The 27,230-nt window shown below is 36.0% G+C and overlaps 3 protein-coding genes and 1 long non-coding RNA gene across 4 annotated transcripts; 1 reads left to right on the plus strand and 3 right to left on the minus strand.

The window, feature by feature from the left end:
- Positions 1-2,127: 2,127 nt before the first annotated feature.
- LOC113737216 (uncharacterized) lies at positions 2,128-2,909 on the plus strand. The gene is made up of 2 exons (XR_003459955.2): positions 2,128-2,218; positions 2,619-2,909. It is a non-coding gene; the product is annotated as an uncharacterized lncRNA (long non-coding RNA).
- A 7,613-nt stretch (positions 2,910-10,522) lies between these two features.
- LOC113737684 (trans-resveratrol di-O-methyltransferase-like) lies at positions 10,523-15,650 on the minus strand. Its single transcript, XM_027264876.2, has 3 exons — positions 15,252-15,650; positions 10,946-11,677; positions 10,523-10,705 (listed from the first exon to the last, which is right to left on the minus strand). The coding sequence occupies exons 1-3, from the start codon at positions 15,648-15,650 to the stop codon at positions 10,523-10,525; spliced, it is 1,314 nt and encodes a 437-aa protein (XP_027120677.2).
- LOC113737687 (probable O-methyltransferase 3) lies at positions 15,650-16,015 on the minus strand. Its single transcript, XM_072083940.1, has one exon. The coding sequence runs from the start codon at positions 16,013-16,015 to the stop codon at positions 15,650-15,652; it is 366 nt and encodes a 121-aa protein (XP_071940041.1).
- Positions 16,016-24,847: 8,832 nt separating this feature from the next.
- LOC113736897 (trans-resveratrol di-O-methyltransferase-like) lies at positions 24,848-26,851 on the minus strand. Its single transcript, XM_027264097.2, has 2 exons — positions 26,019-26,851; positions 24,848-25,666 (listed from the first exon to the last, which is right to left on the minus strand). Exons 1-2 carry the CDS (start codon positions 26,799-26,801, stop codon positions 25,352-25,354), a joined length of 1,098 nt encoding a protein of 365 aa, XP_027119898.1. The 5' UTR covers positions 26,802-26,851; the 3' UTR covers positions 24,848-25,351.
- Positions 26,852-27,230: the final 379 nt, after the last annotated feature.

The following is a 27,230-nucleotide window of genomic DNA, read 5'->3' on the forward strand; positions in this document are numbered from 1 at the left end:
ATACTGAAAAGGGGTCCCATCCCTCAAACCACTGTAGCTTTATATACAGTTAGAAGAAGAATTAGGTGTAATGTCACCATGACTTGTCATTGAGCATCTGAGCAGCAAATGTCTACATCTGTTTGTGTGTATTAAGAGAGAATGAGAGTTTTTAAACATTGAAGGGTTACATGTTTGGAAGGAAACAAAAAGGCAAAAGCTCTATCAAGGGTTTTGAGGTTAGTTGGGGGAACAAAACCCTGTGTTTCCATTAAAATCACCTCTTAACTGTTGAACATGACATGTTAATACACTTTGATTAAGCATTAATGTCTGGGAGTACAACTTACTAGAAAGGTGCTGGCATAATTAATTAGATATTCATTAGTTCTGTTGTTTCTATACTTTTAGGTGTTTGATTGCCTTTAGTCTAAATTTAATGTTCGTGATTTTGATGCGATAAGTGAAAAAAACAAAGAAACAATGTAATTAGAAGCTAAGAGAACAATACGCTGCATTATCCTCTCAAGAAAAAGAAATTCGTCTGCCTAAACAAAGGGAGGCATACCAAAGAAGAAGAATAAATAAATTCTTGAGCCTTCCTGCTCCTCAACAACTCAAACAAGCTCAAAAAAATGGTTCTTTCGGACGAAGGAAAAAAAAAGCACAAATCTGAGGTTGACGCCCTTGCATCGCAGCTTCAAGAAGCTGCAACTTCTACTGCTTCTGGACTCCATTAATGACCAAACTATACAAGGTCCAACACTGATTTCACATTAAGATCAGCATCGCCTGCTCCTCCTTCTCATAACAATGAAAAAGGAAGAGGAAAAAAGGAAGAGGAAGGGCCAGGTTACTATTTTCTCAACTTGTGAAAAAGGTTAAAAGAGGATTATTCTTTTAGTATATATTATATGTTATATACACCGTTCAAATTTTCGACGTGTCTTCTTGTCTTTAACCAGGTTCCTCCTCAAAGGGAATACCTAAGCATGCATGGTGTAGGGATTCTAATTCCACTAACCATTCCTCAGGTTTTGCCACCTCTTGTAAACAGTAGTCTTTGATATTCCTCTCATTCTTTATTAACATGTAAACACTGAATAGTACAGGAAACATAAGCCAAAAAAGCCAAGCATTCAACTGTAAACATAATCCAATGTTATATTATCAATAAAAAAAACTAACAAAAAATAAATGATGATAGCTTATAGGTCGTAAAAGTATGAATGAAACAACTAAAATTACTAAATCAGTACAAAAACAAAATAGTATTTATCAACAATATATTTATACTCTCAAGAAAAATTACAAAAATCTTAAAGAACATATACTCGGTGCCCACGCGTCGCGCGGGAAAAATCCCTAGTAATTAAATTCATCAAACATGATAAAACAAATCAGGAACCGTGTTGACAAAGCTTGTGAACCACCAACTGCAAATGGGACCTGAACGGTTAATGGCCATGATCTTGCCTCAAAAGTTTGTGTGGTTGAGATCACAAGTTGTAATTTAATTTTTAATTTATGTGTAAAATTCACAAAAATTTATTCTAAAGTTACGCGATGTACAAAGAAAGTTACGCGCGGCTAAAAATGGACAAAATCGACTAGGGACCCCTTTCCACCACGAACTACCCTTTCATCCAGAAATCTATTTGGAACGTGTTTTTTGTGGCCATACAAGTGAAATCATTGCCGCCTACCCGTGGTCCTGCAAGTGAAATTATTGCTACCACGTACCCTTATAGTCAACCATCTTATCTGGAAATCTTATCCGGGACATGATTTTTGTGATCATGCAAGTGAAATTGGTGCCCTCTATTGAGATATCCCACATCGGAAGTCAAAAGAAGAAAGAAATGAAATATAAGTTCCAATTTGTTGAATTATTTATAATTTTGAGTTTACTATTTTGAACCGAGACTTCAACTCAAAAAGTTATTAGGAGTTCTATAAAATTAGATGAGTGAGATATCCCACTATTATAATTTTGATTTGAAATGAAATATGAGCTTTGGCATGTTGGATTACTAATAATTTTGATTTAATCATTTTAAACCTATATTTTTAAATCAAAAACTTATTGGGACAGTCCAATGGACCCGGGGTGATACAACTATCCTTTCATTCACCACTATATATACGCATATATGTGCAAAAGTTTATGCACTTAGAATCTCACAGCAAATGGCTTTTAATCAGTCTTTCTTCCTTGTTCTTGGGCTCCTTGCATCTAGTTAGTCTCTCATACTGATATTGTTTTATTATTTACGTACACTCATAATTAACACAATAGCTCCTCTCTCTCTCTCTCTCTCTCTCCTTTTTTAGCATATTTTATATAGTAATCAAATTATTTCGTTTCACGTAATATGAAAGCAATGAAATAGTATCATGCAAAAGTGTGTGTGTGTATGTACAATCATAACTAACACAATAGTCTTTCTTTGTCTTTCTATTTTTTTTTAGCATATTTCATATAGTATTCAAATTATTTCGTTTCAAGTAATATGAAAGGAAGGAAATAGTATCATACACCCGCACGCGCGCATACACACACATATAATAAGAGCATTTTTTGTCCAATACTAGCTAATGTACTACTAAGATTTTTTTTTCCCCAATTTCTTTTGCAGGTGTGGTGATAGGAAAAGTTGAAGCTGCAGAAGCTACAGAAACCACCAATGCCGTCAAAACTGCATCAAGAAAAATGCTGCCAGTTGGAGGACAGATTATAAAAATGCTTGGCGTTGGAGTTCATGATGGTCAGGAACCCCGCTGTGTACGCGCGGGGGAATCCTGCACATACAAACCATGTTGTCCTGGCTGTTTCTGTTAAAACTCCTTGCAGTTTAGAATTTTTTTGCATATGTCCGTGTATTTTGTCTAATAAAATGGTTAAATGCAAAATGCCTTCATGAACTATATATTCGGTTACAATTTCCCCCCTAAATTGTTTTTAAAGGCACTTCGCTCCCTCCCTCTCCCCCCTCTTGATATATCTGGACAAATCTATCCCTTCTATCTTAAGCATTCTTGCTTTTCGTTAAAAAATTATAATGTCTTCTGCTACATGATTTTTTGTGCTAACAAATAATATTAAAACCCTTGATTCAAGCAAAATTGATCCTAGAGTCGTTCCTGTCCATTTTGTGATAGAATACTCAAATATCAGAGAATTGGACCACTATCTGGATCATTTGTTGACAATTAAAGAAAAATTGACCATAGTTGGACAGGGGTCTAAAAAATCCTGTCAAAATTATTTGTGTTAAGCAGTGATTAGCGAAAAAGATTCCGTCAATAATTGAGCCATAAATCAAGAAGGCCAAGAAATTCAAGTAGGGGAGGAAAAAATTATTTGTGAAGGTACGTACATTATTTTTTGAGTTGCCATGACAAACAAGGAATTTATTAATGGTAAAAGCTTAAATTTTGTACACGTACTCTTAGTACTGATGAAAAAAGATCTGAATGAGTAGCAAAAATGGAATACTATCTCAAAAGGTGTGATTTGGATAATATTTTTGAAATAAATTTTAGTAGTAGTTTGTCAAAAGAGGTTAAGAAAAAGAAGGTAAAGTTGCTTTTCAAAATTATAAAGAAATCTATAATAGGCGAATTTTATAAAATACTCTTTTTTAGTTCTCAATCACCTCAATTGTTTTGGTAGACTATTTTCTATACTTTAACAAATTTTTTGTATGAATCTAATCACATGTTAAAACTTGATTTGGAATGGCAGGTCAACCATTGACTTATTTGGCTACCTTGTGATACTTAAGAAAAACTTGTAATATGAGGTGTGAGATCATTGCAAAATGAGCAGAATTTACAGTGATCGTGATGAATAAGGTAATAGTAACTAAGCAATTTTATTTCATTTTCCCTTTTTCTCTTCAAGACAACAATTTCAACACGCCCCGTAATAATTGATAAGACCCCTAATGCCCCATCATGTGATCGGTCTGGTTCAATGTTTTGTTAAAGTTAAGTGTCCTTCTTGTCCTTCCAGAAGAGAATCTAGACTTCTCTAGGCTGATGGTTACACCACAAACCAGTGTAAATTCATCAAGAATATTGCATAATCAGTATGCATAGAACAATCAGAATTTCTTACGAAAGAATTGTATGTCCTCTGGAAAAAGGCAGTGTAAAGTAAGAGATCCTCAATCACACACTCGAGTTGGAAAACCAGTTCTGAACAGAGAAGCCTGACTCATCTAAATAAGATTGAATGTAACAATTATTATGTATTACAATTTTCAGAATCAAATTACTAAGCTATAGTTTAAAAGTTCTGATACCTTGTGAAAAAAATCAAGATGCCCGGGCTTAACAACATGAGATCTCTCCGGAAAAGGTAACATTTTAAAAAAAAATAACTATCTCGCCTTTGCTCTTAACTTTTGGACTCAAAGTTCATCTTCAATTTGTTGATCAAATTTGTTCTTCCAAGTTACTCTTCATACTTGTACGATGATTCTTAGCTCAATGATTAAAGGTACAATATATTTTTTAAACGTGTAAACTAATATTAAACTCCAACTATCCCTCTTTAAATGTTGATTTTGACAATTAATTGTATGAGAGAAGTGTTTTTCAATCAAAAAATTTTCAGTTAACTATTTTGAACCTATAATTTCAGTTTAAAAAGTTATTAGGTCAACTCGGTAAACCCGAGACACTATAAATGGTATCAAAGCAATCCACGCGTGACTCGCAAAGTTCCTAAAGGTGAGGTGAATGAGATATCCCCCGTTAGAAGTTGGAAGAATAAAAAAAAATTTAACATAGAGAGCTCTGGTCTATTGGATTACTAGTAATTCTGAATTAACTATTTTGAACCTGTAATTTTAACTCAAAACTTATTAGACCACCCCAGAGGTCCCGGGGCTTGGATCTCTCTTTTCATTCAGCCCTGTATATACACATGTATGTACAAAAGTTTATGCACTCAGGATCTTACAGCAAATGGCTTTTAATCAGTCTTTCTTCCTTCTTGTTGTTCTCCTTGCATCTAGTTAGTCTTTTTTTTTTTTTTTGTCGAAACGATAGGATACTTTCATTATAGTAAGGAAAAAATTTACAAGTGCGAGCAACGGCTCGAGAGAACTTTACAAAAGTGTTCAAAGACACTGAGGAACATTCCTTTCCTCATCCACAATAATGCCTAAAGCATCAACACTTAATTTTCTACTATCTATCATATTTTCTTCCCTACTCAAGCAAAAGGAGCACATGCAAAACAGTTTTTTCACATTCACAATATCCTCCAGCAATGCATCTAGTTAGTCTCTCATACTTATTTTGTTTTATCACTTACATGCAATCATAACTAACACATAGTCTCTCTCTGTTTTTTTAAGCATACTCATGCAGTATTCAAATGATCTCATTTCAGCTAATATGAAAGGAAAGAAATAGCATCATGAGAAAGTAAATAAATATAACAAGGACGCTTTTGTCCAACAAATCGGGAGGGTGGGGAGGGAGAGGGGGCACAAAATGCCTATTAAAGAAGTTTAGGGGGCAAAGTGCCACTATGGTGAAAGTTCATGGGGTTTAATGCATTTAACCCAATTGAATTACTAGTTTGTCTTCAAATTCAATTAGAGTATTAATTACTAGTAGAACTCAGTTAGTCCATTACTAGCTAATTTACCGCTAAGATTTTTTTTTTAAATTTCTTCTGCCGGTGTGGTGTTGGGGAAAGTTGAAGCTACAGAAACTATCAATGCTGTCAAAATTGCATCAAGAAAAATGCTGCCAATTGGAGGACAGATTATAAAAATGCTGCCAGCATCTAAGGGAACAATTAGCAAATTGTTCTTGCTAAATAAATGGAAGCGGGGTTCTAGTGTAAAATATGTTATCTCCTGCTATTGAATAAATTATGGTAAATGGATTTTCAGCAGGAAATCCATTGCTGTTTGGACATTTCATGGTAATGGATTTTGAGTTAAAACTCCTTACAGTTTGGAATTCCTTGCAGATGTCGTGTATTTTGTCTAATAAAATGGATTAAATGCAACAAAAAAAAAAAAAAAACCACCGTAAAAACTATATATCTAGTTATAATTTACCCCTAAACTGTTTCTATAGGCCCTTCCCCCAAGCGAATATGTTTGGACAAATCTATCCCCTCTATCTTAATCATTCTTGTTTTTCTTTGAAAAATTACAACATGGGGCAGATAAACCAAAAAGTAAATGGACAAGTAGAGAATAAGACATCAAAGTTTGTAACATGGGGCATTTTGGAGCCCCACTGCCTAGCGTTTTTCGTCCCATCGCAATAATGACTTCATGAGTCTTTTCTACTCGCGAGGAGAAATTATCATGTTTATCTTCACATGCTTCGCGAGGAGTAAAAGTTTTCTTGCCAAAGTAATTTTGCTCCAAAGGTCAACAAAAGTGTCTTAGTCCTCAACAAATATGTCAACAAATGTGTACTGTCACCACTAATAAAATCATCATATACACCAAACCAAATGTGTACATATCTTGGTATATATTTATAACTGCATTATTATAACTACATTGGTATATATTTATATCTTGCCATAAAAAAAAGTGTTCTTGGTATATATTTATAATTGCATTTTGTTTCTATTATTGATTTACAATTATTGATGTTATTCCTATACAGAGAATTTGATTGATTTTGAACTCTGTGCCAATGGAATATATTGGATATTGATATTAGTAGTAATGGTTTAGATTATTTTGTATTAAAAAAGTGGCAGCCATGGAATTAAAATTTAGGGATATTAATGAATATTGTTGTGTATTAAGTAAACTATTAGATTGATATGAGATGGTAGGAAAACTTTTGAATATCTGATGTAGTGTTTATAGTTGGTACAATGATCAGCATAAAAAAATTTTAGATAAAAGAGGAACGTTAGAACAAAGATAAGTGTTTATTTAATGGTGATTTGGATGTTGATGGGTAGGTATTGGTCATAGCAAGTAAGATAAAATGAAATAGAGATTGTGAACTATTTTTTTCCTTTACAATTTTGTTGTGAATCATAACTCAAGGGTATTATAGGGATTTTGAGAAAAAGTATAGCCTTTTGTGCCTAAAATGTTACTTGAATAGTGAAAATAGGTGAGGTAGGCGCAATTTTTAGAACTTGAGGGGAGCTTTCTGCAATTGTAAAAAACTCAGGGGAGGTATGTGAAATTAACCCAATAAATAATTAAACCATGAGAACTTTTGTTTAATACAAAATAACACAAAGTTTACCCTTACAAATCCAGCCAAAATGTATTCCGAATCATTCAAGTCTTAACATAATTTGTTTGACCAGATAGCAAAGTGCAACAGATCTACATGGGACGAAGTGCCTTTTTTTTTTTTTTGGAGAGACTGGTTTTTGGGCCTATTGCAGTGTAAATGAAAAGGTCTTTTTTTTTTCAATAATTTTTTGTGTGAAATAGCAGCAATTTCAGGCACTAGAGATATGTGAATGCATAGGAAGTTAGAGCTCCACAAAAAATATATAAGTAAAAGAATAAAAAACAAAAAGATTTGTACTTCAATTCTTCAAGTGAGACTCTAAGTCTAATTAAGAAAAAAGCATAAAGGAGAGCTCGAGAGTCAAATTAAAACTTTACAATTACTTGATTGATGACCCTATTGATTAATTCCAATGTTCAAGAAACCAAAAGGAGGTATGGAACTCAAGAGCATTAAGAAATAAGGATCGAGGGCATGGTACTTCGTTCACAATTGTATGACCATATTTGTACAATCATTTGACCTGCAAAAATGCCATAACAAAACGATGGGTGAAGTAGGAAAGATTTACTTAGGATCTGTTTGGATAAGGGATTTGAGTGGATTTGGATTTGAAATCCACCCATCAATTGGAGGAATTTCAAAGCTCAAAATTGTACAGTGGAGAGAATGACATAAAATATGCATCCGTAATTTATCTCAAGGAGGAAGCATGTTTAGCCAAAAGACTCATTGGCTTGGCTTAAATTGACAATACTGTAGAATAAATAGTCCTAATGTTCCAAGTTATATGAGCGTATAATTAAATTTAGGGTAAAAATACACTTTATCCCCTGTAGTTTGGCACTTTTTCGCATAACCCCCTTGAGGTTTGAAAAGTTATATATAACTCTTTCATAATTTGGACAAGAGTGTCAAAATGGCAAAATTTGTATTCCATAATAGAATCAACTAAAATATCAAAAGTACTCCTTTATAAAGTTGAAAACTATTAATTACCAACAGGGGGTTATGCATATATTTTAAAAATCAAAATGGGATTATATGGTAAAATACTAAATCGTAAGGGAGTTATGTGGTAAAATATAAAACTATAAAGGGTTAAAATGTCATGCATATTACGTTTATTTATTTTACTTATTTCAACTATTTTAGTTTTTAAATAAGAGTAGTTTTTACATTTTTTGGGTTCCGTTATATAGGATATTTTTGTCAATTTGACACTTTAGTTCAAACTATAAAGGATTGTGAATAACTTTTAAAACTTTAGAAAAATTCTGTAAAAAATTATTAAATCACTTGGGAGTAAAATATATTTTACCCTTAAATTTATTAAAGATGACAAGACAAATCAAGTACGATGTTGTCTAAGAGTACATCGCACAGTTTGTGCACCACCAACCCTTTCATCCCAAATGTCATTCGGAATTGTGTTCTTTGTGGTCATGCAAGTGAAATTATTGCCACCTGCCCGTAATCATGCAAGTGAAGTTGCTACCACCAACTATCCTTTCATTCAGCCATCTTATCCCAAAATCTTATCCGGAACGTGTTTTTTGTGTTCATGCAAGTGTAAATGTATGAAGAACAAAGAAATGAAATATAAGTTTTGATCCGTTGAATTATTAATAATTTTGAATTAATTATTTTGAATACACAGTTTCAGTTCAAAAAATTATTCGGCCAATCTAGTAGACTCGGAGCGTTATAAATGGTATCAAAGCAATTCTTTTATGGTCTCTTATCAGAATTCTCTAGAATCCACATATGACTGAGTGGATAGTTATGATCAAATTTTGCAAGAACGTAAAGTTTCAAAGGGGAGGATTGAGTGAGATGTCGCACATTGGAAATCGGAAAAAGAACTAAATGAATTATAAGTTTCGTCCCATCCAATTACTAATAAATATGGATTAATCATTTTGAATACATAATTTTAACTCAAAAAGTTAATGGGTCACACCAATGGACCCAAGGCGTTATATCTACCGTTTCATTCAGTACTATATATATATATATACACACCCATGTGTGCAAAAGTTTTTTTCTGATTGGGTAACATTATTATACAAGAAAAATGTTTTAAAAATAGTTTGCAACAGCTACGCTTAATTTATCTTGTCAATGAACACTCCACTTGTACTTAGATACTAAACTAATATTTGACATTGCAAAAAAAAAAAAAAAAATGAAATCCCTCAAAACTATGATTCTCTCCATGTAGTATTATATTCTGAATTAATTTAGATGAAGACATGGTTACTCGTCTATTTTGAATTATTTGCAATACTTTTGAGGATATAATAGGATGTTATTTTCATTAACAACAAAATAATTGTTTGATATAAAAGCTTAAAGTACCTTTAGAAATGTATATATCTACACAGATAAAACTTAATTGTCAAATCGACTATTGAAACTACTTGTGTCATTCTTTTGAACAATAATAGAGATAAGTTGAAACTTTGTTTAACTATGTCTTTCATTTTTGTTACCTTTCATGTAAAGCGCTCTAACATAACATGGGTTCGATTTAGAGAACGGCTCGTCCAAAGTAGGCATTCTTGGAGAACTGGATTTTGGCAAATTTGTTTTGTCTATTTTTCTTAGCATTGAAACTTGCAATATCTGTGAAAAATCCAGCACAAGGCTGTCAAAAATGGCAGTCTTGATTGAATAACTTTATCTGAATTCTTAAAAAAAAAAAAAAGAAAACAAACTTTGTTTGATTTTTTTGTTCCCTGAATTTCTCGAATGTACGCTGGTCTTTACTCCTTATGGTAGAGTAATTTCATCATCAAACTTCGGATGTGTAAGAACGTGTATGGACAATCATTCTATGGACATGTTCATAGATAGATGATCTACAACCATTCTATGCTTCTTGAGATTATTCAGAATAATCAGCTTTTTCCAACTTATAGACAATTAACATTACGGTAGACATATTTTGGCATCTACTCAAAAAATAAATAAATAATTTTGGAAGACTTTTTGCCCCTAAAGAGTCATTTACCTATAAATGAACGTTTGCACCTTTACGGGTAAAAGAAGCAAAAGAAAATATTAAAGATGTACTAAAATTTTTCTAGTTAAGCAATGAAATTGATATTTATATTGAATGCGATAATTTACACTCTTGTTACTATGAGATAACAAGTTCAACAAAAACTAAATGCTGCAGAGAGGGGGAAAAATGATGGGATTTGTATCTCAGGGAAAAGGAAAAAAAAAAATCCAAAACCAAACACTTGGTAATTTTTATGTTACAAGCAACAAAATGTTCCTTAACTTAGGGATAAACCTCAATGAGACACCTCATGCCCAAGACTGGATAGACTTTATAGCTACTAAATCCAGCATCTGAAAACAATTTTGACCATTCCTTCTCAGTTCTTTCCTTGGCAGGGCCGAACATAACCAACATCTGCATGTCCAAGCTAAATTCTGTCTCAAATGATGTCTCATCTTGTATCTGGCTTCCCATTACACTGTCTATAATGATCACCTTAGATGATCACCTTCCCCCCACTGTCCATTTCTGTTAAGTTTAACGGATTCCGTCACCTTTATAATTTAGTTCAAAATATGAGTGGTTGTGTTGTATATTTTAAAATCATGGGAGGTTTTTCTATGTATTAGGTTTATCACAGGAGATTTTTTATTTTTTACCCTAAAGAAAATCAGAATTCAGTGACAGGATGTCTTTAGTTACCTTGAGCAAGATTGCATTAGCACGGGGTACACTATGAAACATATCTCCAGCTAAAAATTCCAAGTTCTCAGCTCCTTCTTGATTAGCAACGACATGTGCGAGATCATATACAGTACATTTTATGCTAGGAAAGTTTTGGGCAACTTTGCCAGTACCACCCCCAACATCAGCAAAAGTTGTCAAGCCTTCAAACACAAACTTGCATTTGGTCATCAGCACTTCTACAGACGACTGATTATCACTAGCCATGGCCTCGTTAAACATGTTTCCAAATCGAACTTCTCGCGCGCTGTAATCCCAGAGATTATTCCCATATGCAATATCAAATGGAGAGGGACCATCATTCTGGAACCACTCGGTCAAGAGATTCCAGGGCTTCAACAGCGCAGGATCACATGATAGAAAAATGTGTGCCCGTACATTGAATGCCTCGTCTTTCAAAAGAAGCTGACCTGCAGAGGTGAGTGCATAGCCTTGAGGGTTTTCAACAAAGAATCCAGAGTTAGCCAAGAATCGCATTAAGCAAAAAATGTGGGCAGATTTAGAAGGCTGGATTGGGAGGACAGAAATCAGGTCAGAAAGTGTGATGGGCTTCCCATGATTACTGATCACATCTGGGATTCCCAACTCAACTGCACATTTTAGACACGCAGATTTCTTGAAGTGGAACATTGCATTCCACACATGAGTTTGAGCTTCAATAAGCTCAACTAAATTCTCAGCTTTTTCCAACTTTTGTTCAAATTCAATGGCATTAATTCAGTAGCCTAATTAAACAATAAATGGTCAAGCAGGACTGCATTTATATGCTAGTAAATTATGGGTAGCAGTGCGTATCTGCTACTAAATTATGGCAGTAGATTCCTCTTGTGCCTCCTATGAGGCTATATTTGATTGGTTTCCACGATTTCAAAGTATCTAAATAGGTTTGGCAGATCTAGAGGTGTCAAACTTCACCAAACCAAATAAATACGCCCAAGCAATTCGATTAAAATATCTAATTTCTGACGCAATTGCAATTATGAGTTAGTAACTGAGAAAATTCAAAACGAATGAACCACGAGCAAGACTGAGAGTAAATTGAAGCTGCCACCATTGATGGTGACATAAAAGTTGAAACAAATGGTTATGGGGGCTTGACTAGCTTTTCGAGGATCGACCGGGTAGCAATTGTTTTGCCGTATTCTTGATGGCAGACCTCTTCCATGTTACAAGCATTTACAGAAAAGGTAATCCAAAAAAATGTTATCATCTTCCTTGTTCACTACAATGGTGGTCTGGAAATTTTTTATTAGAAAATCTCAAATAAGTGTCGGGATGCTTTTTAATTTTGAATGGGCTCACAAAAGGTCGATTCTCTAATTTTGACTCGTCAAGGAAATTTTGTTTAATGTGGCCTCTCACATAAAATAGTAGAAGTCTAAAGCCTATAAGCTGTATGCAAAAGATGATATTGTATTACTCAAGTAATTTTTGTTGTGATCACTAGATTATGTAGGGATAACGTTAAAAACAACTTCTAGAATTCTAAACAAAAGGAAAAAATCTAGAATTCTAACAGGTGGTTTGAAAGATTCAACTTTATGCGGCTGGACTAAGACAATCTAGTAGTTAGAACGCAAAATGAGATAGGATTTGCCTAATGAAGTGCTAAGATACTGATTTGTGGCAGATAGCTTTGGGCTGGGGATTGTATTTTGAATGTTTTCCATGTTGATTTTATTTGTATCTCTTGTGTATAGTATAGGTTTTCTTATGTGTACTTGAGGGCTTTTTCTCTTGAAAAAACGTTGTTGCAAATATTAGCATAAGTTTTACCGTTTGGGGTAAAAATAAATTATTGATTAATTTGGGCCCAAATGCATTAAATTTGAAATTTTCAAGTTGGGCAAATAGGCATGCAGATTTTGCAACCTGCGACATGGAGACACTAACAAGTGGTTTTAGGCTAAGTTATTAAAACTAACATGGGCATCAACCTGACAGGAGGATCGGGTTGGTGGGTCAATGGTTCAACTGGCAGGTCACTGGTTGAACCGTCGAATCACACTATATAATAAAAAATATTTATAATATAATTAAATAAACATATAAATTATAATATAAGTATAGAAATTCTTAAATGTTAAGAAATCATAACCTATTTATATTTCATATTTTATACACACAAGCCATACCCATACGTGTTTTTTAGTTCGTGAATTTATACTGATATTATACACAAATATAAATAATAAATCTAAATATCAAAGAAAGAAAAACAAACCTAATTCTCAAATTTCTTTTCAATTTTTCTCATCTAATTGTCAAAAAGACGACAATGCCAATGTTGGTATGGCTGGTCAACTAAAAAAATTGAGTAAAAAGGTAATTTCAGAAAAATTTTCGAAACCAGCCAGGTTTAACGGGCCATAGGTTCGACCGTTCGAGTCAAATAATTCAAAACGAGTTATTTGCAACTCCGATCCAATTGCTAAATCGCTTGGTTCCATGGCCTATCTACTGATTTGACCGATTCAATATTGGCCGGGCGGGATTTAATAACTTTGGTTTTAGGCAAAAAAGTGTGGCATGGATCTTCAGAAATTAATTCATTTACAGAAAGAGCTCTCTTTTTCTTTATTTCTGTTTTTTTTTTCAAAGCTTCACTAGTCAATAGTTAGTGACGCCCTATTTTTTTCATCTTCAGTTTCCATGTACACTACGCAAAGTGGAACTGAGTATAGCCGACATGTAAGCACATTTGACGGTTAGCAACAAGGAATAAAGATAACGAACAAGCCATGAGTTTCAATCCTGGTCATGTATATCTATGAAATAAAAACTGAATTTAGAAATCTTCAACTTTGGCCTGTGAATTTAGAAAACCACTCGTACATCATCAAGTCTCGAGGTGTTAAAAGCAAAATATATAAATATAGTGAGAATAATCCAACTAGAAACGATTGCCTGTCTCTTTTTAAAGTAAAAATTTACCTCGAATATATGTTAAGAGTTTGACATGAGCTCCCACACGAGATGTTTTCATATTGGATGAAGGGAAGCTGCAAAACTGGTTAGGTGATACTAGTGCGAGTGATGTTTGCTTGAGCTCTAAAAGCTTTCTTTTGAAGAAAATTAAGAGGTTGTTTGAATTGCATTTTGAGGAAGAGATTTTGGGAAAGAAATTGCGGTTATACTTTTTGGATGTAATTTTCATGAAATAAAACGCAATTTTGAACATCAATGGTGGCAATTTTGAAAGTACTGTTATACTTTTTATCTCTGTCCTGCATTTTCAATCGGTAGAATCTTGAACATCAACCTATTAGGTTGCACCTACAACTTTGGGTATTTGTCCAGCTACTCTATTGATTTTTCCCCCTTCCAATTTCTGAATTAATCGGGTTGTGTAAATAGTTTTGTTTATGTGCTATTTCTTTGCTTGTTTGAAAAAAAAAAGTGAAAGGAAAAAGTAACAAAAAGGTCAGACGTGCTGTAATTTCATTATTGAGTTGTGTAAAAGCTTTTTCTTTTTGACAGTTGAACATACATATAGAATTTATGATACCTTACTCTTGAAATTCTTGCCTCCTCGTGTGAAGGTGAAAAGAAATTACTGCATAGTTATATTTTCATAAGTTGTATAAAAGAATCAAAAAAGAAAAAAGAATAAGGTTTTGATGAGGAAAATTCAAAAATTGAAACAGCACGATTAGAGTTGAAAGATGAACTAATTTATATGATATTTGAATTGAGTTTAAGAGTTCATTCGAATTTGATTCTATAACTAGTCAAACCAAACTCGAATAACATTTTATATTCGATAGCATTCAAATTCGATAAAAACTCGTTCAAGTTCGATTGGACAAATAAACAAATCAAACTTAAATAAAATTTTAAAATCATTAAAATAATCAAACAAATTTAAATACTAGAGTGTTCGTCTTGATTAAGCTCAATGGCATCCCTACGCACAATGGCTAAATGTTGGGTCTCCTTTTTGGCTAAGTTATCTGCCCTGTAGTCTGTCTCTTGGGGTTAACGAATGATTCCTCAAATTCTTTCCCTGGGACGGGCCATGACAAGAAATAAATACTCAAGAAATAAAATCATTCCTCATCATTCCAATCGTGCAATATCCACTGTTTAAATTAACATTCATATCACAAAGAATTCAAATTAGTCAAGAATACCACATCAAAAAGACATGGTTGTAATGAATCAGCAGCATATATAGATGTGTTTAGAATCAATACTAAGCTGCCTTTTAACAACAAAAAGGTGAATAGGGATCTGTTGCATCTTCTTGGAAAGGTGATCTTACCTTCATTGTAACATCATCTGCAGGAGGAATAGCTACAAACATACTTCCTCCAACAAAGGCTAAACTCTTGTTATTCGCTACCAAGCCGTCAACCACATGAGGAAGATCGAGAACAATACAGTTCAAGTCAGGAAAAGCATCAGCAATTTCCGTAGCCAAAGTTCCAGTTCCACCTCCAACATCCACCAAAGAATTCAACATTGAAAGAACATCCTTGCAATCCCTGATCAGAATACTGCCAACTAGCCTAGAATCGCTAGCCATTCCTTCATTAAAAAAATTATTAAGCCTCAGATCCTGGCCTGCAAGCTCCCACACTACCTTGCCGTGACAAGTCTTGAAGGGATTCACATCACTGTTGTTTTGCAACCACCGGCTAAGGTGGTACCATGGATCCATCAAGGTAGGATCAAGCATGGTGTCACGCTAAAAGGCTCATCTTTTAATAAAAGTTTAGAAGAAGTAGTGAGCATATAACCTTCCTCTTCATCGTGCTGGGTAACTTTTGCCTCGATGAAGAAGCCTGAGTGGATTAGAATCCTCATCAGACGATAGACAAAGGGGGCTTTTGCATTGCCAATTGGAAGAGCATTGGTGAGTTCATCCAGACTCATTGGCTTAACATGCTTGTGATTAATGTCTGGTATGCCGAGTTGAATTGCACATTTGAGGGAAATGGAGTTTATGAAGTTGAATATGTGATTCCATATGTGAGCTTGAGCTTGAAGTAGCTTATTAGCATCACCATTTCTACCCAAGTCCATCTTTCGCTGTCGATTTTGTTTTCCTTTTTGGGTATAACAGGTAGGCATCCAATCTTATAGTTAAAGAGCATATAAGGCCCATACCAATGGATAGGCATGATGATTAGTAACTGGTGCCATGAGTGGCTATAACAATTCAATTTAGTTCTTCTGCGCACTCTTTTTGTTGACTAATATATTTGCAAGATCCAGAAAGGTGTATTTGTACTTGGGACTTCCCCTGATGATAACAGCATCAAAAAAGCAAGTTTTCGCCTACATTGTTGATAAAGCAAAATCCAAAATGCAGGGATGGAAGCACAACTTACTTAGCTATGCAGGAAAAGAGGTACTTCTTAAGTCAGTCATAATGGCATTACCAAATTACACAATGTCATGCTGTAGGTTGCCTAAAGGACTTTGTTATGAAATATGTGGTCAAATGGCAAAATTTTGGAGAGGCCAAAATGAAGAGGATAGGAAGATGCAATGGGTAAGTTGGGAGAAAATTACACAGGTGAAGGGAAATGGAGGTCTGGGTTTTAGGGATCTAGAGCACTTTAATAGTGCTTTGTTAGCAAAGCAACTATGGAGGATATTGATGCAACCAGACCTATTAGTGAGCAGAGTGCTAGGAGCAAAGTACAAAATAGCGCAAACAGGCTGGGATGGAGAAGCTCCAAAGAACGCAACATGGGTGTGGAAAAGTATATACAGCTCTGGACTGGTGCTAAAAAAAGGAATGTGGAAGAGAGTGGGAGATGGGACTACTATCAACATATGGAGGGACAAATGGATCATGGCATCACCAACCTGGAGAATAGCAACTCAGAAACCTCCAGCTTGTAACTTGCAAACTGTGGCAGACTTGTTGATAGAGAAGGAATGGAATACAAAGCTGATTGAGGAGACGTTGACAGGTGCCGAACCTGTACAATAATAAATACCTACTCGAGAAAAATACAGATTTTGTATATAGCGGTGAGTAGGGTCGAATCCACATGGACTGGGGATAATTTGTTTCTTCTAGAGTCCAAAGTATGGGGGGTTTTGGATTAAATGCTAACTAAATAAATTAACTGCAGAAAATAATTAATTAAAAGAAATGATTGGGGAAACTCTAGCCAAGGGTACACTTCAGAAATGGTTCAGGCACTGATCATCGATTCACAGATAATTCCACATTTATTAATAGATTAGTTATAGTTATCATTCATGCGATAAACAACCAACCCTTCCTTAATTTCTCGATAGCTAAGGTACGACCGTTAGCTATTTCTCTAACCCAAAAATAACCCTAAGTACGACCGTAGGATTTAATTTCTAGATTGCATTAATAATTAGAAAGGCCCAATCCTAACTAACAAACACGCTACGAGGGTTTGTTTAAACTAGATCGTATGCTCCCCTGACATAAACCCAATTACGCCAGTTGCTACTAAGATAGAGATAACGAACAATTACGGATTCAATTATCCCTATTTAGCAAAATAGCCTATGTGAATAATTAAATATTGCGCATCTATTCAATCACTCACACGAGCTATAGCAATTTAAAAGCAGGAAACATATAAATACCAATAAATTAAGGAAGCAATTAAAATAAATTAGATCTCACAGTAATTGTTGAACCAAGTCTTCAGTTGTCCCCTTGACTAGAATTAAGAGGTTAGTCCTCCATTAATGGAGAACAACCATGCGAAAGAGCTAAGAAAAGAAAACTAAAACTATGCTAAAAACTGTCTAAAACTAAAACTCTTGATTGATTCCCGTTCTCAGTACGTTTGTCTCCCTTTTTAAAGCCAAAAGGAAGTCTAATGCTATCTCTAGTGGTCCCCACACCAAATTCAAAGTCTTGTACGTTTCTTTTTCTAGAGTCCAAATGACTCATGCTTCTTATCCGTGGTCCCCGCACATGTGGACAAAGCCTCCAAAGTACTTGTTGTTCCAAGTCTCTCTACGTTGCTTTCTTTGAAAAGCCCAAATGACTAAATGCCTTGCACTAGCTTGTGGTCCCCACCAATTCAAGGACCCAAAGGTTGAAGCCCTTAGAAGTCTGCATTTTTCCATACAAGTCCCTCCTTTTAGGTAATTTTCTGTTTCACTTCCTGAAATTGAGTCCAATACCAAATATAAGTAAATATTAATAATTAAAACAATATTTGGCAAGGATAAAGGGGAAAATTAACAATAAAATAACCAACAATTAACACCCTATCAATTCCCCCCACACCTAAATCATGCTTGTCCTCAAGCATAAGAACAGCAATTGAACACCAAAATTTGACTATGGCTATTGCTCTAACTATCATATTGCCAAAATACCCAGAAAAACATATATCAAGCATCACAGTTAAGATCCAAGAAAAACCACTCCGGTTAGCTTCCCAACTACCAACTCCTCCAATTTAAAGCAAACTAATCTAAGGAAAAGGAATGGTTGCTCACATTTATCAGTAAATGGTCCAGCTATTAACCAAAATCTCGACATTAAGATCACAAACCGGCAAACTGAATTATTCACATACTAACACAATCTCTATTTTATTTTTTTCCTTTTCGTTTTGTTTTTGTTTCTTTTCCTTTTTTTTTTTTTTTCTTTTTGAATAACAAAAGACTTAGTCTATAGCCCTTAGAACCTTTTGACGCGAACTCCAACATTTGATAGATGGAGAAGCCCGGTTACTCAGCTCCAATTGCTACGGGACCACGCACTCATAATAACTACTACCTTTTGACGCGAGAATCGACACTTTAGGTGAAAATCTCCGGTTACTCAGTAGTAACTACTAGCGGAGTACAGTCAATTCTTATTTATATCCATATAGCACGATATCTAAAAATAACACAAAAATAACAGCAGCCAGCCTCAAATTTCCAAACATGGAGAACTAAAATTAATAATTGGACCAATTCACATGAAAAAAAAAAATGCCAACAATCATTCCCTATGCCTAGAAAAGTTAACCAAAAATTGAAAAAGTTAAGCAATTATTGATATTCACCAAAGAGATGTTCCTGAACCCAACCACATCAACTTGATACCCTTTTATTATATAAAACTTGGCAATAGCATAATTAGAGGCAACAATCCAGCATCAAAACTTGGTAGTCATAGTAGAGCTGACCACTAGAAAAAAGAAAAGAAAATAAACGAAAAAGAGATGCATATCAAACTTAAAACAAAGGAAAAACACCTAAAAATCGAAAATTGGAAATACTAGCACCCAAATTGATCCCCCCACACCTAAATCACACATTGCCCTCAATGTGATAAACCAACAACAAAAGTAAAGAGAAGGGCAACAGTATTTCCCTGAAATTGTCAAAACAGGGGCGGGTCGGGCGGAGTGCTGCCAAATTCTGCGCCATGTTATGCAAGTCGATGTCAATGTGGGTCACTCGAGTCTCCAGTCTCTCAACTGTCATCGAAAGTTGGAGCCAGTCGTCGGCCCCTGGGGGAGGATCGTGGCTTCACCATGGTAACTAGTAGGCAACCCAAACAATAAAATGCACAATGCAGGCTCCTAAAATCTATACGAATACCCCAATACTTATAGCAAATGCAATTGATAAGCACTTGTGGTCCCAATTCAGTCAGATATAGAAACAAAGTAGTCCAAATGTGCAACAGCTGCTCCAAAGACTTGAGTAATTAAAATTGATGGGCAGATTACCCCAAGCAAGTCAATTAGATGCAACAAAATGAGCAATAGGCACATTCATATCCCAATTCAACAAATAAACGCAGGAAAGTAGCCACAATACTAGAGCATAGCTCCCAATAATGCAACAGAACAGCAACTCGAACAAACTAGGAACTGTGCTAGTGTCTTAATAAATCAACAACTTCCAGCAATTAGACACAATCGGACCCAATATCGTAACAACTGTCTCCAATTGGACAGTCAATTACCCACTTCAACTTGCTAAAATCAGCAATTGACCCAAGAAAATGGCACTCCAGCAACAACAGTTCAGAAGTTGGACAGAAACAATTCAACCACAAATGCCCAGTAGTCGATTAGGCAACCAATAACACAGGAGTAACAAATATTATGTAAACTACCCTCACCAGTACCACTGGTGCATGCACAAGGAAAATTGAAATCAAATGGCCAACCCAAGACATGTGATAAAGCCAAACACACCAATCAGTACCACTGAATGGCAGAGGGTAACACGGGACCCAATTGACAAGTAACTCCCAAATTACCCCCAACAATTTCCAAACAAATAAACTGGCACAAAAGTCATCAAATTTTATCCCCCAGATGCAACAGAAATCTCAAGTAGTCAAAACCCAATAAGCACAGGTATCTCTCAATTCAAAAGGGTAATGCACAATAAATGGCCCACCAAATTAGCAATGTAAAGTCCTGAGCAATTTACGGCCAACAATTCAATCAATACCAAAAAACTGCCCCAAACAATGTAACAGTTACACTCCACGGGCAAAGGACATCCAACCAATTTCACTCGAACAAACTAGGAGCAGTGCGAGTGACGAAACAAAGCAACAAATTTTAGCAATTGGACACCATCCCACCTAAGATCTCAATAACTGTCTCCAATTGGACAGTCAATTGCACAACTCAACCAACCAAAAGTTCTAGCAACAGCAGATCAGAATTTGAGCAACAATTCAATCACAAGAACGTGAACTTTCAAACAAGCAGGCATCTGACCAAATATAAGCAACAACTATGGTCAAAAGACCCCAACCAGTACCACTGGTTATCACACAAGGAAGAATTTAATCAGACGGCCAACCAAATCCACCAAGAAATCCAAACAATCACTAAACAGCCCCAGAATTTAGAAATTGACATTCTCGTATTTAAATTAAAAATTTCTTTTAAAAGTACCTCCCTTGTGCCCAACCGTAGACAGCGGGACAGTGGTGGGGCGCAATGGCGGGCTGAGGGAGAGGCGCGGCGGTCTTCGATGGCGGCACGCGGAATTGTGCGCTCGGGGTCGCGCGAAGTGAATGGCTGAGAATCGCGCGGCTGTCTGCGAGTGAGCTGGAGCTTGGAGCTGTTGCTGAGGGAGGCGCGGCGTCGCACGGCTGTCGCGCACGAGGAGCTGCGGGCGGCGCCGCTGGGGTTGTGGGCTTTGGCCTGCGATTGCTTGACTGTGAGGAACGGCGGCGGCGGCTGCCCTTGGGCGAGCCAATGACGCGCGGCCAAGAGATAAGGGAGAAGGCCGCGCGCTGTGGGAGAGGTGGTTCGCGAGCTGTGGCCGCGCAAGGGGGAAGGAGCCGCGGCCTGCTGGTGGTGGCTGGTGGGCTTCGTCGACGGGCTGCAGGGAGGAGGGAGCGCGTGGCCTGGGCTGCGCGCTGGGGTAGGCGGAGGAGAGTCGCGTGGGGTAGCTGCTGCGGTGGTGAAGGAAGAAAGAAAGAAAAAAGAAGAAAAGAAAAAAGAAAAAGAAAAGAGAAAAAGAAAAAGAGAGAAAAAAAAATAGTTTTTTTTTTTTTTTGAATCTTAATTTTTTCTTTTTGGGTTTTTTTTTTTCTCAATGTTTTTTTTTTTCAAATTTTTTCCTGAATTTGAAATTCCAAAATTTGAATTTTTGAAGAAAAAGAAAAATGCCTTTTGAATTTTTGAATTTTCTCAATGTGAAATTTTGAAACTTTTTTTTTTTTTTTCATGTTTTGGGTCGTCAAACACCGCGTGGGCATGCCAAGATTACAAAACATTCACTGACCTCAGGAGACCCAAACACCGCGTGGGCACGCCAAGATTGGTGTTCGTCCTCTGATCTCAGGAGACCTAAACACCGCGTGGGCACGCCAAGATTTCACTTCCTGATCACAGTGGAGAAAAATATCAAGACCAACTACTATCCAAATGAGAAACAACAGAACGAAAGAATTGAACAATTAAAAATAATAAAATCAATATTTGGGTTGTCTCCCAAAAAGCGCCTTTCTTTAATGTCTTTGGCTAGACATTGTTATGTCTTGTTCATGGAGGATAAAATCTTGTGGCTCGCTTCAATGCTTCATCTTCAATATGATCCTGGTAACCCTCATAGATGGAGTAATCTTTGAGCACACGAGCTACGGGCTTCCATGGACTAGTAAATGGTGCTAAACAAGTCAACGATAATTTGCATTCTCCATTCACTCCTCCATCACATGCATTCTTCGGTTCAAGATATTTTTCCATTGCCACTCTTAACTTATTCCTGTCATGAAATTTCAAATTTTTTGGTATAATAAAATCAATTTCAGTAACAGGAATTGAAGAATAGGAGTCAGGAAAATATTGATTAAGGAGTGGAGAAGATGTCACCGCATTTGGAGATTGTTCACTGGATTCATTCACTTGAATGGGTTGCGGTTGGGGTTCCATTTCTTCATTTTCGGCTTCTTTTTCAACTGCATCTGTAGATTTCTCATTTTGACACTCTTGCATCTCCTCATCACTAGTCAAGCAAATTGCACTCTCGTTTTCTTCTAGATCAACAACGGTTTTCGAGGGCAATTCTTCCATTTGAGAAGCCCATCGATTTATTTTGGATGTCAATAGACACATTTGATCTTCCAGATTACTCATTGCCTCCTTCATCATCTCATTTCTCCTTTGTGTCTCCTGTTGGAATTGATATGTATTAATAGCTATTGATTCAACTATTTCTTCCAGAGACATACCTGACATAGATGATGATTCTTGAGACTCATACTGCTGAAAATTCATTGGCCCTGTTGTATAATCAAAATTGGAATTATCCCACCATTCTTGATCATACCCGTTTGAATAAGGGTCATACTGCGTTTGATATTGGGGTGGAAAATCTCCAAAAGTATCAAGTGGAAAACTTAGATTATCTTGAAATACGGGGCATGTGTCAGTTGAATAACCTGAGTCAAAATAAGTTCCACAATTTGCAACAGCCCATTGATCATTAGGAAAAACATGAGTCTCATAACCCCATTCAGGAACAAAGTTCAGTCTATCATCAAAATATGGAATGTTAGCAGCCATAAAAAAAAATAAAAAAAATAAAAAAAAATAAGAGAAAAATAAACTCAAAAATGAAAACAAAATAAACTCAAAAAGAAACAAATTAATCTGGCACCAGTCCCCGGCAAGTTTGTTTCCCAGAAAGGATGCGGTTTAAGTTTGTGCCATTAAGTTTGTTTCCCAGAAAGGATGCGGTTTATTGGAAATACTCAAAATCAGGAAATTACACTGTGAAGTCGGGATATGCAGTAGAAAAGGAAGAGGTCAACCAAAGACACAAGAAAAATCATGGAAAGGAAGGAACCAGCTACGCACAGCATAAAGGAAAAGTGTGGAAGAGCTTGTGGGGATTAAGGATAAGCCAAAGATAAAGCATTTCATATGGAGATGCCTACACAACAGCATTCCTGTAAATGAGTTGATACACAAAAGAACAGGAAAAGGCTCTCCATTATGCAAATGTTGTGGGGAGGGGGAGGAGACAGTGGAACATATGATTTTCTTTTGCAATAATGCTGACCCTATATGGAAGCTGGCCCCAATACAGTGGGACAGATTATTGCAATGGAGATCAAATTTCTGGAGATGGTGGGAAGGTATATTAGAGGCAAGGAGCAGACAAAGAGGAGAAGACCACATCACTTTAACAGCAAACATCATCTGGCAAATTTGGAAGGCAAGAAATGCTCGATAGTTTGAAGGGAAATGTGGAGAGCACATGGCCATACTAGAAACGGCAAAAAATGAATGGCTGGAGTTCCAAGAGGAGCAGGTGGAAAATGAAAAAAAGCATAGGACAGGAACGAGTCACCAAATGCAAAACTATCTATGGAGCCCACCAGACGCAGGGGTAATAAAGATAAACACTGATGCCACGATTCCTACTAAATCAGCAGGAGCTGGGTTAGGAATGATAGCGAGAGATAGTGATGGAAACATTGTCCAAGCAAGAGGCATCAGGAAGTATAGTAGGGGTGGTGCGGAAATGGAAGAGGCAGATGCACTCAGACAAGGCCTGCTAATGGCTAGAGAAGCTGGATGGCGAAGAATTGAAATGCAAACTAATTGCAAAGCTGCCATTGAAACAATATGCAAGACAGGCTTGGGTGAAACACCAATTGGCACGATCATAGAAGATATTAGACATTTGAGTGACATGTTCCAAGACTGTACTTTTTCTTTTGTGTATCGAGATGGAAATAGAAGTGCTCATAAAATGGCACAATTTGCAACTAAACTTGTTTCCAAGGTAATATGGAAACAAAGTTCCCCCCTGTGGCTCAAAGAGAGTATACAGGAGGATAATAGGACCAATGCCCTTTTATGTAACTAAAATCTTTTATTATCAAGTTCATATATGTATAAGAAGAATACCGTTTGAGAAAAAAAAAAAAGAAAAAGAAAGGTGTATTTGTGGAGAATGGGCTGGGACGGTTGTCAGGTGCCACCGTCCCAAATGATGTATGGGAAAGATTTTCTCAACAAGGCAAATTTTGATAACGTGCAGCCAAAAGCAAGTCACATAACTTTGAAATTACAAACATATATGGATCTACACGAATATTGATTAGATACAATGTCATTGTTCGAAATTGAATAAGTAATTTACATTTTGTTTAGAAAATGTTGTACAACTTAGGCAAGTTAAGAACTGAAAATCTTTTTCAGTTTTTTGTCCATCATGTTTATCCGTTCTTTCTTCAACTTACATTCAGCTGTAATGGCTGAATTTAAAGCGGAAGCGATGCATCTACTTCAACTTCAACAATGTTGGAAACAGTTATTGTCCTTAGCTACCTCAACTCCACACCATTTATACATAATGTGCTTGCGGTGTATTCCAGGCTGGGATTTGGACACATTCCAGTGTTGGATTGTGGTGGGGTTTAATACCAAATCAATGGATTAAATCCTTTATATAAAGGAGGCAAATGAACAATTTTATTACACTCAAAATATATTTAATAACAACACACAAAATAAATTTATATTGGACACTAATAATTGAGCCTCACTCTTGAGAATAGCTGCTCAAACACTCACTCAAAAATTCAACTCGTTCATTTCCTATCTTTCACTTGAGCTTTGGTGCCCTTCAACTGAGGAAATGGGATTTATTTATACAAGCGGCTGTAATTTTTCTCTTCTCATTCAATACCCAATTGCCAGAAAATCCGGTGAACTTCGCGAGTAAATCTGGTTCAAGATACAAGCACGAACCAAGTTGATCAGCCGCCCACGTTCAGCTTCAAGACTGGACTTTGGCAATTTGTCTATTGCCAATAAATGAGTAAAACAAACACTCCAAAGCCATAAAATTCATTCTGAACACCCTGACTAAAGATTCATCGCTCTTTAGCACAAACAACATTTTCAAAAAGCATATTAATTAATAATAATAAACCTCAATGATAGATCTCAATCCCAATACTGCAGTTATCTTATAGTCACTGAAGCCTGCCTCCGTGAAAAGTTTCGCCCAATCTTTCTCATTTCTTTGCCTTCCTTTGAGTAGAACCATCACTACCATATCAAAGAACAGTTGGGTCTCAATCGCCTCATGATCATCATCCCCTTTCTGCAGACTTTTGTAGAACATGTCAACAATTATCACTTTGCCTCCTTTTTCCTTGCTAGGAATTGCTTCTTTACATTTTTTTAGTATTTGTACACACTCATCATCGCTCCAATCAATCAATATCCACTGCTCGATTGCAAATTATATCACAATGAAAGAAAATTTTTGTTAGAAACACTACACCCCATCTAAAGCTTTTTGCGTCAAAAAGGAAAAACAAAACTATTCTCTTATAGTACCAAACACATGCAATCAATTTGACGTTTAAAACTTTGTTCTTTTTTTTTTCCCACTTCATGATGCAGTTCTTAGATTAAGCATAGCCTCAATTTCTACTACTCAATCTTACTTTTGAAGTTGACACTTCTTATAATTGGTGAATTTTAATCTTATGAACTCAGGCAATAAGGATAAAAATCTAAATAACACTACTATAAAAAAATTGTCAACTAGAAAACGTGCAACATCGATTTCATACCTTCATTAAAACAGCATCTGCAGGAGGAATGGCTTCAAACATGTTACCTCCAACATAGGCCAAGTTCTTACTACTCTCCAAGCCATCAACAACATGAGGAAGATCAAGCACAGTGCATTTCAGGCGAGGGAAAGCATCAGCAATTGCCTTAGCAAAGGTTCCAGTTCCACCTTCAACATCCACCAATGAATTCAAACTCTCAAAAACATGCTTACAATCTTTGGTCACCACACTACTAACCAGCCGGGTATCACTAGCCATTGCTTCGTTAAAGAATTGATTAAGCCACGGCGCATGACTTGCAAAAGCATAAATTGACCTCCCATGGCAAGTATAAAATGGGGTTTCGTCACTATTCTGAAACCACTGGCTGAGATGGTGCCATGGATCAGTCAAGGTGGGATCGAGCATGGCTAGTAAAAATGGCGTCATGCTAAAAGGGTTACTCTTTAAAAGGAGTTCAGAAGCAGAAGTGAGCAGATAACCCTTTTGATTATCATTCTCATTTCCAGGAATCTTTGCTTCAATGAAGAAGCCTGAGTGGATCAAAATCTGCATGAGACGATAAACGAAAGGGGCTTTTGCATTCTTGATGGGAAGAGCATCGATCAATTGATCAAGAGTCATCGGCTGGCCATGTTTGTGAATAGCGTCTGGAATGCCTAATTGAATTGCACATTTGACGGACATAGAATTTATGAAGTTGAATATATGGTTCCATATGTGAGCTTGTGCTTGAAAAAGCTCACCAGTATGATCACCAATATTTCTAGCCGAATCCATTTTTTTGTTTGAAATTCTAGGATTTTTTTTTCGCTTTTTGGTTGGGAATTACAAGTAGAACTCGCATTTTATAGGCCGGGTATGGGATTCACAGGAATAACGTTGCAATAGTTTCTTCTAATAGTCTGACAAGAACCTGTTAGCAAAATAAACAATGAAATCAACTCAGAAACAAGGATCCAAAGGCAGCTGACATCAGTTTCCTTTTCTTGACCAATTCATATATGAGTATATGGGTCAGTCTAGTCTCCTTCTTGGTGTAACTACACATAATTCAGTGTTTCTGGAGACGTGCTTAAATTAAAGTGTATAATCAGCACTTATTAATTAATTGTTCTTTGTGTCGACTCGTATTATCACTTGAGAAAATCGCATAATGCACGCTGCTGGTGGTGCTTCTTGTTTGGAAGACGAAGAAAAAGAAATTTA

Source organism: Coffea arabica, chromosome 3e (assembly GCF_036785885.1).
Source record: "Coffea arabica cultivar ET-39 chromosome 3e, Coffea Arabica ET-39 HiFi, whole genome shotgun sequence".
In the NCBI taxonomy this organism is placed as follows: domain Eukaryota; kingdom Viridiplantae; phylum Streptophyta; class Magnoliopsida; order Gentianales; family Rubiaceae; genus Coffea; species Coffea arabica.